The following is a 12435-nucleotide window of genomic DNA, read 5'->3' as shown; positions in this document are numbered from 1 at the left end:
GTTGGAGCCCGCCGCAGCCAGTGGCGGATTTATCGAAGCGGCGGCAGGGGCAGATACACGTCGCAGGGATCGGTGTTTATGTTGTGGCTGGGGCGCACTGCAGGCTCCTCGAGTGCAGCCGCTATCCCACGCGCATTCTTCGCGTAACTGCCGTTCAGAAGTGGGAAGCAAATTCGGATGGGCTCGCACGCACGAGAGCGCAGATCCGGCAGTCGCCAGTGCACAGAGCCGCCAACGCAAACCGGAGTGCGCCGCATTGCAACACTTGGGGCGCGTGTGTGGGCGAACCTTGTGAAAGTTAACGAAGTTAAAGCGAGAAGGAATGTCGCCAAATGGCAACACGGATGAAGTCGAGTTACACAAGAAGTCTGAGACGGTGGCGTCAATGCTTATTTGTTTTCCTTTCCTCTGGACATTCGAAAGAACTGCGCTCTGCATTGGCTCTGGCGCTGTTGGCTTCGGGTAAGTAATGTCGTGGACAAAGGCCCCTTGAACACGTGAACGGCAACGAAAGTTCACTATACATATAAGTATGTATATCGATTTTTAACTGCCTACAGGCACGCATTTTAGAGGTTTCGAGAAAAGCCTGGGCGCTGCCATTGCATGTGGATATTACAGGAAGGCACACATATACATGACAGAGATGACGCGTAATTAACTGAAATTACCTAATGAATTAGTTTAGTTTTCATTTAAGGTGCATGACGTGTGACGTTGAAATACCTTAACAACGAAGATGAGTCCCGTTTTTAAATTTCTGGATCGACTGAGTTGTTCGAAATATCGAACAAAAAAGAAGCTTCAGTTGCCTTTTCGGTTCCACTTTCATAAAGTGGCGTCTACTAAATTCGTATGTCTCAATTACAGGCGCTGTTTGTGTATTTAACAATGTTGAAGACGTTAACATGATACTGGTTATCTTACCCCGTATAACTGAGTCATGAGTTGTTCGAAATATCGAACAAAAAAGAAGCTTCAGTTGCCTTTTCGGTTCCACTTTCATAAAGTGGAGTCTACTAAATTCGTATGTCTCAATTACAGGCGCTGTTTGTGCATTTAACAATGTTGAAGACGTTGACATGATACTGGTTATCTTACCCCGTATAACTGAGTCATGAGTTGTTCGACATATCGAACAAAAAAGAAGCTTCAGTTGCCTTTTCGGTTCCACTTTCATAAAGTCGCGTCTATTAAACTTCGTATGTCTCAATTACAGGCGCTGTTTGTGTATTTAACGATGTTGAAGACGCTAACATGATACTGGTTACCTTACCCCGCATAACTAAGTCATTATGTAATTATGCGACGCGGTAATCCAACTCAACGAGTTCTCAAATGCTCATTGTTGACATTCGATATTTCGAACCGTGCACACTGCCGGTTAATGAAATTTAAAAACAGGGCTCACCTTTTATAGTTGACGGCCTTCGGTTTCACAATATTATCTCTTAAAATGAAAAGTAAAAAAAAAAATGCTTATGTAACTTCAGCTAATTTATCGTCGGTACTCCAACTATGTAATTTGGATGATCTCCGCCTAGCTGTAAAACTCACCTGCACAGATTAGTTTATACATACATGCTTGCGAACAATTAAAAGAAAAATCACCCATTATATAGCTTTCTTACCTGATAACAGTTTCAGGCCATAATAGTAAACATCAGGTTCTCATGCGTGTGCAGAAATCTGGCTGGCGTTTGCTACCCTCGCGCTTATAAGATAATATCGCGAAACACGCGTCCTAGAAACTTTTGTTCACGGTTACATATTACCCGTAATTTCAAGCAGTGTGGCTTCATCTTAAACTTGGGCCTCGCAAGAAAATTGGGCGAATCGTTGGCAAGCTTCTTGCTCCACGTAGCACTCCGTATACAGCCACACTGTGCAAACAAAAAATTGACCAAAAATGCACTTTTCAAAAACTTGCAGTGAACCGTGGCCGTTCACACAAGTGAGGAAGCAAGCAGCTTTACAAAACTTCCGGGGGTATACACGCTAGTAACTTAAAATTCACGTCCACGCAACCTTGCTCCACGGCGTCTGAGCGCTATACTAATGGCGTTTCGCGCCAGTGAAGAGGGAGCAGAGATTCTCCTCCGATAGTCCAGCGCCCGTCAACGAAATTCTCGGCCCGGTAGCCACACTGCCTCATAAATCAAGCGCCGAGAATCCGGCGACCGCCATCGCGAGCAGGCGTCTTCCTCGCCCGAGAACAGAAAATGGCTGCACGGAGGTTCGCTTCCCGACGAGCTCGATTGTATCACGGAAGCTGTGAACCTGAAGGTGATAAATCGATCCTAGCACGAACGGCAAATAAACTGTACCCGGAACAGAAACACGGGTATGGAACACTGATTTTCTCACCGACCGCATCTTCATTCCTCATCCTGCTGGCGACCATGCGACCTCTCGCCAATACGTAAAGCAAATAACACCACTGGAGGGACACGCAAGGATTACAGCGGAAGACAGCAGGTTTGAGCCAAAAATAATGATGAATAGTAAGGTTGCATTGAAACGCAAGTGGAAGGGCGAGGCAAGTAAGACGCCTTTAGCCCACGTATCCCTCGACGATGGAATACTAAAAACGGCGTAGCTTTTATGTCACGTATCCCAGCGACTCGACTGGGCTGCAGTGTGTTCACCATGGCCAACAAGCAGATGGTTGATTTAATGGGCTGCAGAGTAGTGCCTCATGCCATGTGCGCTCGATCCCTCATGAGGAAGAGGCAGCGCAATTTGGTAATGCCGTGCGTTGCGAGGATGGCACTCGAAAGTATGATGCCGTTTCGATACTCCATTCAAGAGCAGTGACTAAAACAGCAGGTACCACTCATGCGTACACGTTACATTGCACTTGACTGCTTCTTGCCGGAGCATTGTGAAGTTGTTCGCACCAGGTTATTTTCGCAGTCTCCGCATAGATCATATGTCTTTCTTATAGTGATAGGGTTACGATTATGAATTGGGGAGCAATGGCTCATTACAATCCACCCAAGCGCAGCGACACGGCTACCAGGGAAAGCTATACTGCAGGAAAGCGACAGCATCTGATCGGTCTGAAGCAGGAGCGCATGCGCAATACATGTAAACGTTGCGGCGAAGAGGGACAAAAGCAGCCCACACACTAGAACGACTTTAGATCTGGGGCAGACCGCAGAGTATTTGGCAACGAGAGCAGTCAGCACTTCAGACTTCGTTTTAGTACACCAAAAAAACGCCATGAACAGTACGAGTACTTGTGTCTTCATTCATGCCTTCTGTGGCTACGAGCGTAAAGTAGGCGCTGGGTAACAGCTCGTTCAAAAACTAGCGAGGGCGGCGGCACTTGTTCATACACAATTCGTTCCGGTGAGTGGCGCCGGGGCTGGGCGCGGCGGGTCAGGAGCGGGACGGGACGCGCGTTGTGCGCGCGGGGGCCGAAACGTGGTTACTCATCTAACGGCACGGCGGCGAGGCACGACTTCAGGGTGCAGCGGGCCAGCCGCCTCACACGCGTTCCTCAGAAAATCGGCAAGGCGGGCGGAGTGGCGGGGGTCCGCGAGAAGAATGCTCGGAGCTTGACCTTTAATACCCTCGTGTCCCTTCATGTTTGTTTCGTCTTATCTATTATCCCCCTCCCCACTTCTACAGCCAGCACAGAGCCTCTACCATCCCACCCCAACACGGCAGCTTATTCGCGCAGGTTTTTCGCATGCCCGCACCCTGCCTCTTTGATTTTTGTTTCTCCACTTCGGCCGGAGGGGAACAGGTCGCCGCCGCCGGCGGTCGCGGTTATTTTTCACTTGGGTCATTTTTTTTCGCGCTCCGGGATGTATCGGGGTGGGATGAGATAGAGAAAGCGTGCCAAGGAGCCGACCGGACTCCGGAATTTCTTCACCTTCTAGTTTTAACTTTTTTCTTTTTTCATTTCCTAGGAGCCTGTGGCGGCGAACCACAAGTTTAGAACTCCGTCGCAGACAAGCGGAGTGGCCGACAGGCCCGGGCCCTTATCTCTCGAACATCTATGATTCCCTCCCATCTCCATCCCGCTCTCTCTGGGCGTGCTTCGTTTCGTCTTGAGTTACGAACGAAAGACACTTTGTAGCAGCGGTCGCCGCCGGTGCCGCCGGGACAAGATATGAACGCCCGGTCGGCCTGTTTTATTATTAGGAAACGGCGTTCCCTGTACGGCGCACACCGACATGGAAGGCAGGGAGACATGAGTGTTGTCCACTCCTATCTGATTCCTGTGCCGTCCTTTTGCCTCTGCCTGCTGAAAAAGTACACTGCCCTCGCTCATCTCTCTTGCAGGTCACTTTGCTGTCTCGTGCGCTATGCGTCACTCCCGGCATGCCCTGTCAGAGAAGGGGAGCGGGAAGCCCGCTTTACATGGCTGATTAGAAACCCGAAATTTGTAATTTTTCTCACGAGCAGACGCACGAATTGATCTCTTGCCAAGAAACGTCTCCATCCCGAACTGCGACGTCAAATAACACTTCGAGCAAGCATCGAAGCGCTGCAGTCCTTAAGAAATGCGCGTTTCTTGTCGTTTCAAATACTATTTGGCATTCTCACACCGGTAGCTCACTGTTGCAATTTGAAAGCAGCTCCTAGCTGGTATAAATAAAAAAGTTAATTAGGTAATCTTAGTTAATTATTAAGCTAATTAGTACGCTTTATTGCTCCTGATTTTTCTCTACTCTTAATACAACAGCTAAAAGAAGAATCGACAATAAAACTTTATCTTCCTATTTTTAAAAAATAGGTAAAATCTTAGATGAAACACCCTGTATACTGCCATATAGCTGAGGGAAGCAGGCAGACAGCTGTAATTGGTACTCGGCACCGCCCCTCTTTTTTCTTTCTTTTTTGTTTTGTTTTTGTTTTTCAGGCTATGGGCTCAAAGTAGAAAAACTGCATGCCTTGCAACTCACCAACTCATAACTCTGTTTGGGGTCACAGGAAGATATCACCTGAAAACGAGAAAGAGAAAAACGAATCCCGCAGTTAGCAACATCGCACATTCAGTCATGTCATCAATGGAGTTCATTTACAGATCACTGCCCTTAAACAATGTGGGGCGAGAGAAACCCTCGACCCTATAATTTCGGAATGCCCACAATCCCCAAGGGTGGGGCAAAATATAGCAAGTAGAGAAGCCTGGGAGACCTTGCTGCGAAGCGCGGACCCTGTGATCCAGCGAAGCACCATGCATTTGGCGGAGGAGGCCCCAAGCATCCCAGCCTCTAATCCGCAGGCCCACTACCCCGTTTTCCTAGGCCTGTGCTAGGCCGGGGGAGGGGGGGGGGGGGGGGTATTACGAATTTTGAAGTTCTGTGCCTGTCTTCCGATCTGAGGCCGTTGCCTTCCAGTGCAGTAATCACAGCTGCAGTACGAAGGCACCTTACCCTATGGAATTCCACCATCACCTTTTTCACTTGATCATCTCCGACTCTGTCTATTCCTCTGTTTTCACGTCCGTCATGGGTGCGTCAGTCCTCCCATAAAAAATATATTGCTCCCACAGCGTCTCGACTGCAATTGATCGGGCATATAAGTGTGCGTGCATGTAGCGTGCATATGCACGACAGGCATTCACTCCGTATAAGTGATCTCGGTCTCTGTGTCATTGCGCACTCTGTCATAATCATGTTACGCCAGAACAGACGCGCGTATCCGCTCGCCGGAGTTCTCCACCCCCCCACCTTTTTTCTGTTTTGTTTTTGAAAGGATAGGCGAGGGAAGAGGGGTCGTCGCTGTCATTTTCGTAGGTCGCTCTTTCTTCCGACGCGTCAAATTCGCAGTTCTCCGTCTAGCCCGTGTTGCTTTCGCCCCCGCAGTAAAGATTTCGGCCGAATGAAGATTGTCGGGCAACGAACTGACGGCGCCAATACGTTTGAGGAACTGTTCCGTTGGAAAGAGTGTAAGACGTCGTCGCAAACACGAGAGAGAAAAATAAATATCGCATGGCGAAAGAAAGTACGCAGCATCGAGCGATGACAACGTCCACTCTACTTCGCTTTCTGCGGCGTTGGGTTTCCTAGCTATCTCTCTCCCATTCTTGTTTCCTTTTTTTCTCCAGCGAGCCTGTCTGACCCATTAAACTACTTCGCCTGTTTTGTCAGTATGAAGATAATAATGTCCTCACAGCCAGGCTGCCTGGACTTACTGGCCCAACAAGCACTGCTCCAGCGAGCTCGAGTGGCGGCCCACACCAATGGGGTCCGGGAATAAAGGACTCCACCTAGTATTGCAAGGGGAGGGGCCCACCAGGGTCGGCTTCCGAAGCAACTTCTTTAAATGTAATAAATGCTTTTCACCCCAACTTCATGCTAAGGACACCAACTCACTGCTGTTTCAATGAATTCAAGAAAACAGCTGAAGTTCAAGACAGCTTTCTGGAAGATGTGGGCAACTTTGCGATTAGTGTATATTATATATATATTGCCGTTGTCCCACTTGGTGCTATAGACGAAAGAACACGACATAAGGAAAACAATAGTGTTTCGCCAGCCTAACATGGCTGACCGTGTGCGGTATACGACGCAAATTGCACGGCAGGTGAATAAAAAACGTTCCACTGAGGATTTATAGTGCGCAGCCTCCCTCCCCTTTCACGCTCGTTGTATGCGTCCTGTCTCGTAAGTTTGCTTCAAGGTGCAGTACACGTAGCATGTCATTGCGAGCATTTCAAAAATAGGAATTGAATGAACGAAAGAGTACAGAGAAGAACAAAGATCCAGAACACCTGCGCTCATTCGCAACTACAAAAGCAACCCTTCCCCACAAGCTGCACAAGAATATGCACGCTACTCACGTACGATTTGATACGTGTCTGTGTTGAAAAGGCTATACATCAACCGACTGAAGGTCGCTGCCACGGACACCTGTTTCGCAAAGGCGCCTCCGCTGTGTCACGCGAATGCCATCCGAAGCTAGCCGCCCGTGTCATGGGGACCGCATTTAATATAGATACAGACAGTGGCACAACGTTCGTACAGACCCCTGCAACGCTTCGTGGCGACCCGGAAAAGGGAAGAGTAATCTATCACGTACACCGCTGACAGCTAACCGTTGCGAGAGCGCCAGCAAAAATGAAGCTGTCACGAAAGAATTGCGCGCGAACAGATTTCAGCCCCCTTGCGCACGGTGAGCTATATTTTTGTAGCGGTCGGCCAAACAGCGGTTGAGGACTCAGGTTCTATCGTCGCGAATGCGCTAAATAAAAAATAAACAAGAGCTTGGTAAAACAACGACGACAAAGGAAGAGAAAGGGCAAACACAAAATTATCCTGTCGTGACGACCGGGTGACATCTTCTTGATGGCACAAAAATTTTTTCCGGGCTAAAAAATTAAAAAGGTGGTTTTAGGCGTTGCCTATGTAATACATTTTACAGCTGTCATATTGGATAAGCGCATGCATTTAACCACATAGAAGCATCTGCAGACGCGTTGCTGATGCGTTGTCGCTACTGACGATGCCGATGCTGACGGTTGCCCTCAAAAATAACGTGCACCATCAAAATGATAAACCCTCACACCCTAGCCATTTTCACTCCAGGCACAGGCAGGCACGTTCACTATCCATGTTTTTTTATCGGTAACAAGCGTACATGAGTCATCCACTGATTAGCAATTAACTGCTGCTTTAGAACATTACACAGCAACACTGCGGTGAATGAAAAAAAAAAAAGATTGTTAAAAAGGGCGTAGACGAACAGTTTTCGCACCTCTGTTTGGTTAGCATTTCTGACGTGCGTGTGCGTTCAACGCGCGAAGCCGCTGAAGAAGCTCGGTTCAGTGGCTTCACCAATCGCGTCCAGGCATATACACGCAACCTCCTTTTCCTCCTTATTATCCACCTCAGCATCACCATCAATAGAATCCGTTATCACCATCCTCACAAGCCAGTATGCATTATTTGCGGGGATGAAAGTCTCCGGCACTGATTCTCAATCAGCCCTCCATGTGTCCTGTGCTAGCCGCGACCAACATGTCCCTAAAATGTTTCTTATCTCGCTCCACCACCTCACACACGGCCGCCCCAACGACGATTTTTGTGTCTGCATCTTCGCCAAGAGTCGCGTGGTTTGTCGATTTGTCTCTCAGCCGTATTGCGGATCCCTTATGCTATCCTTCAAGCGCTCATCAGTATAAGATAAGGATGACCGTCCTAACTGAAAATTCAGGACTGAATCCTGAATTCCTGACTGAAATTCGCGACTGAATTCGCGTCCTGACTGAAAATGACAGGACGGGAAGGTGAGGGACGACACTTCCTCCAGTCCTGTCCTTGTACCAATTTTCAGTAATGCAAAACCAACTACTAGACCAACTTCATGCTCTCATGGGGGGTCATCGCCCTCGCTTTGGAAACCCCTTCGATCCGTAGGGAAGTTCACAAGTGGTCCACTATACGAGTGAGGAGCAGGCCATGCAGCCTGGTTACCTTTGACAAAAAAAGGACATACACATGTGCGCCTATACGGATAACATCCACGTGGTGCGCGCCAAGCAGGCACCGGTCAGAAGTGTTCTTCGCTGGCGGTGAGATAGGGGATGCAGTAAAAGGCTCAGATGCCTATCCTTTCAAACGTGACTGCAGCTTCTAAAGCGCATTTATTCGCCCAGTACTACTCCTCTGGCTTTAAAAATACATCCTCGTCGTTTTCAGACTGAAAACAATTTCCGTTACGAATCTATTCCGCAGAGAAATGCTACATGGAGCGCAAGGATTTTTTTTTAATTTCTGCGAAACCTGCCGGCAGCACACGCGCCAGATCTCATCACTAATGTTTATCAATAATACCACCTGCTCCTCTAAGGCAACGGGCGATTAAATACAGCGTCAGCACCCCGTGACGCACGCGCATACTATATAATAAGCCAACTCTCCTGTTATATACAAGCAAATTTTGAGTGCACACCTGTCGGAGACAAAACTAAAAGCGATATGCAACTGAATAAGCTTGCAAACCGAAGGTGTATAAGTACGATGATCACGCAGCAGCGATCGGTGGCTTTGCAAGGACACAAAAGCGAGAACAGCACTAGCACGACGGATTCAATCAGAGAGAAAACAGACACGCTCGTGTACACCCTAAGCCCTTGACACGGCCGCTATGCGAAGAGGTCGCATCTGCTCTGCCTCTGCCACACGCCACGGATCAGCAGGAAAACGCCTTGTGCGAGTATTCGCGCAGTATACGTGCTCGTAAATGCACACATGCGTGCAGTATAGGCGTCGCGAACTATAAGCAGCTATATGCAAGACCAAAATGCTCATCACTCACACCTTTCTCTCGCATCAGATCGCTTAAAAATTAAACGAGAGAGCTTACAGCTCATCTTCGTGCAGCCGTCGTCTAATGACGCATAATGACGCTGATGGCTGCCTTCGTAATTGAGGTCTCCAGGTAAGAAGAATTTTAACGACAAGATTTAAAGAAAAAGCCAAAGTGATCGAAGAAATAGAGAAAATGTCAGCCACAGTATGGTTTCCTTTAGTCAGATTTAAAGGTTAAATGTCCCAAAACGATGTTGGCTATGAGCGACAGCTATACGTCGGTAAGAAACAAAAGATGGAACGCTGCAAATTTCTGGAGTTACAACTCAATGGCTAATCTCGCAGGGCTTAAGGGTAAGAAAAAATTGTCTTTTTCGTCTTATGGGAAAAAATGGTCTTATGGGTCTTTTTCGACAGCGGTAAACATCGGACAGAGTATTTCAGGGCCTAGCACCAAGGGATCAACCGCTCATTTCAATTATCCCCCTACATAGGCTACCGCTCCAGCAACCGACTGCATCACATCGTTATTATTTGGAGCTCCATGAGTCCACACACTGACTTCCGAGCCCGAAACACTGCCGCGCTATGTATCGCCGCAGATACAGGGCCTCGTCCATAAAAGAGACGGCGCGGTTGTCGCAACCTGACAGACAGGGCGTGGTCCTCCATGTCGCCGCTGTCTTTGAGCAATCAGCTGCGACTCTTCCATATGACGCACTCCCTGCATCACCATGTCTTTTGCTTCGTATCGTTCTTATCTTTCTTTCAACGTTCTACTTTTTTTTTTTTTCGTTCCCACTTACTTCTTCGTCCCTGCACGTCCGCCGCCGTCCCCTGTCCTTTTTCGCCCGTGAGCTTCCTGTCGCCCTAGCCTTGGCCCGAGCGATGTCGTCTACGCCGCGCTGACGCCCGCTGAGACATCACGGCATATTAGAGCCAGCCATGGCCTTCTGCTGCGCCGTGGTGTGTAGCGTCCGCGTTTCCCTTCCCGTTCTTCTCTCAGTACATGCGTGTTGGTCGCGTCGTTTCATATAACCTAATCTTGTCTCCCATCACTCCAGCCCCCATCCTCCGCTCTGCATATATACTCGCGCGGACTCCTTTTCCATCGTCTTTTGGCATCGCTCTGGTCGAGGGAGAGCAGACGCAGAGGTGGACCGGCTTCACCGTTATCAGAGCAGCTCACCCGTGGCGGCGGAGAAAGTGTCACGAGATCTGGCGTGAGCGCCTGCCGTTTGCCCGAATACCACGCATCGCACGCACTATTGTACTGTGCCCCGACGCATGCGGTCACCGCAAACACTGCGTTTCCTGCGTTTCCTGCGCTGTGTGCGGGTGGACGTTTCAAGCATCTTGCATTAGCGGTGTTTGTTCTAGACATATAGTTAACTTCTACACGACAGTGTATTGAGTTCGTTGCGCCGAAAAGTTGTCGCCGCCGCCGTACCACAAAGTTTCGCTCGTAAGCATGCAGCACTCATTTCAGAAACCAAGAGTAGAGTTCGACCGAAAAAAGGTTTCTATACACACCATGACAAGGCGACGAGAATAGGTCGCAGCGTGGCCTACGTGTTTATTGCTGTGGGCTCATTCTTCCCAAATGATGAAATATAGCGATAGTGGAATGGCGCTAGTCGTGAATGGGTGCATAGAATCGCGCAAGCCCCCGTTTTACTCCGCAAGAGGAGGAAGTGTAATTTGTCGACTCGCGTGGAGAAAAAAAAAAGAAAAAAAAAACACGATCGACCACGTCTCTCTACCGTAGCGAACTCTCTCTTCATCACTTAGGGCTGGTTATTTTCTTATGCGCACGTGTTCGCATAGTTTCCACCAACAACTGTGCCCTTCATCTCTGCTGGACCATTATACCCGCAACCTCACGACGCTAGCCTTACGTATACCCTCGTGAAACGGAGACATCATTTTCTAGGCAGCATATGGACCCAGTGCCCGCAAAATAACGACTCAATCGCCAAGCCACAGCCGGCCAGCAAAATACGGAGGGCAGGGAAACAAAGCTGCATTCAATCGGCCGATTATTTACGACGTAAGACGGCACTCCGTAAACGCAGCGACTCGGGAAAACAATGGCCTCCCAGGGCTAATGGAGACGTATTCTGGTTACCCTTTCCGTGCTCGCAACGCCCTGCGCAACTCGGAGGGCCGCCGCCGCAGTTGAATGCGATGCGGTGAACGCAGCCGCAGGAGACACATGGCGGAGATTGCGTGTTTTCTTCTCTGCGACATTCGATACTAGTCCTTGCCACCTGTTTTCGAGTCAGCAAGCCTGTCCTTACGTCTGGCCCAAATGATATCCTTCGGAAGAAATATGCGTGCGTGCCGGTACGGCGGGGTGGCTTGGACATCACATTGAGCTCGAATACAGGTAGGCCAGACAAGCCACGCGGAAAGCAATGGACGAAAGCGAACTGCGATGGAGAGGAAAAGTGGCGCGGCGTACGAGGATAAACAACAGCCGAAGCGTATTACTGCTTTTTGCAGCGGGTATAGAGAGGAACAAAAATGGCTGACACAACGAAGCACCAAAAAACAAGAGAAAACCATAAATGCAGTGCATAGGACACATACAGCGAAGGAACAAAGACCGAAAATAAGCCGTTATAACAACAACAAAAGAACCGACCACGGATCGGCAGCAATGATTACAAGCCATAAGGGAAGAACAGGCTAACGAAATACGAGAGTAATCACAGGGCGCACACTGCGCAACGACGCTATCGGGATGAGCAGGTCGCCGGTTCCGGGCGGCCATCTGAAGGGACGGCGCATGTGGTACCAGCCAATACTTTATGTGGGGGGCTTGCGTGCCAAGCCCCGTACCAGCCACACTATGCACTCTCCCTGTCGGCCTGCTGGCGCATACTTTATCGGCTGGGGCGCAGAATTAGAAGACATTCTGTTCATAGACTATCGTACGGACTGAACGTGCAGCGGTTTCCACGAAAAGAACAACCACGCAATCCATGCTTTTCTAAGTTTCCATTCAGGTAAAATTTTTCAATGGCGAGATTCTCGACCTACAATCGAGAGGTGAGCTACGAAGTAGAAGTTTATAGTTGCAAGCACTTAATCCGTTAAAGGTTGGGCGCCTTTTTCAGGCACAGACCATTACACCTACAGTGGCATATTAGAGAAGAAA

The 12435-nt window shown here is 48.9% G+C and overlaps 1 protein-coding gene across 1 annotated transcript in view; it reads right to left on the bottom strand.

Moving 5' to 3' along the window:
* The window catches only part of by (focal adhesion protein tensin), a 293064-nt gene that overhangs the window by 58066 nt on the left and 222563 nt on the right, over positions 1-12435 (bottom strand). Inside the window, 1 exon segment of the mRNA XM_084593429.1 lies at positions 4920-4958. Coding sequence (XP_084449555.1) covers positions 4920-4958 — 39 coding nt within the window.

Source organism: Amblyomma maculatum, chromosome 2, assembly GCF_055883805.1.
Source record: "Amblyomma maculatum isolate TAMU_Amacu chromosome 2, ASM5588380v1, whole genome shotgun sequence".
Lineage (NCBI taxonomy): Eukaryota > Metazoa > Arthropoda > Arachnida > Ixodida > Ixodidae > Amblyomma > Amblyomma maculatum.
Note: the sequence above shows the minus strand (reverse complement) of the source record. Positions and strands in the feature narration are given on the sequence as shown.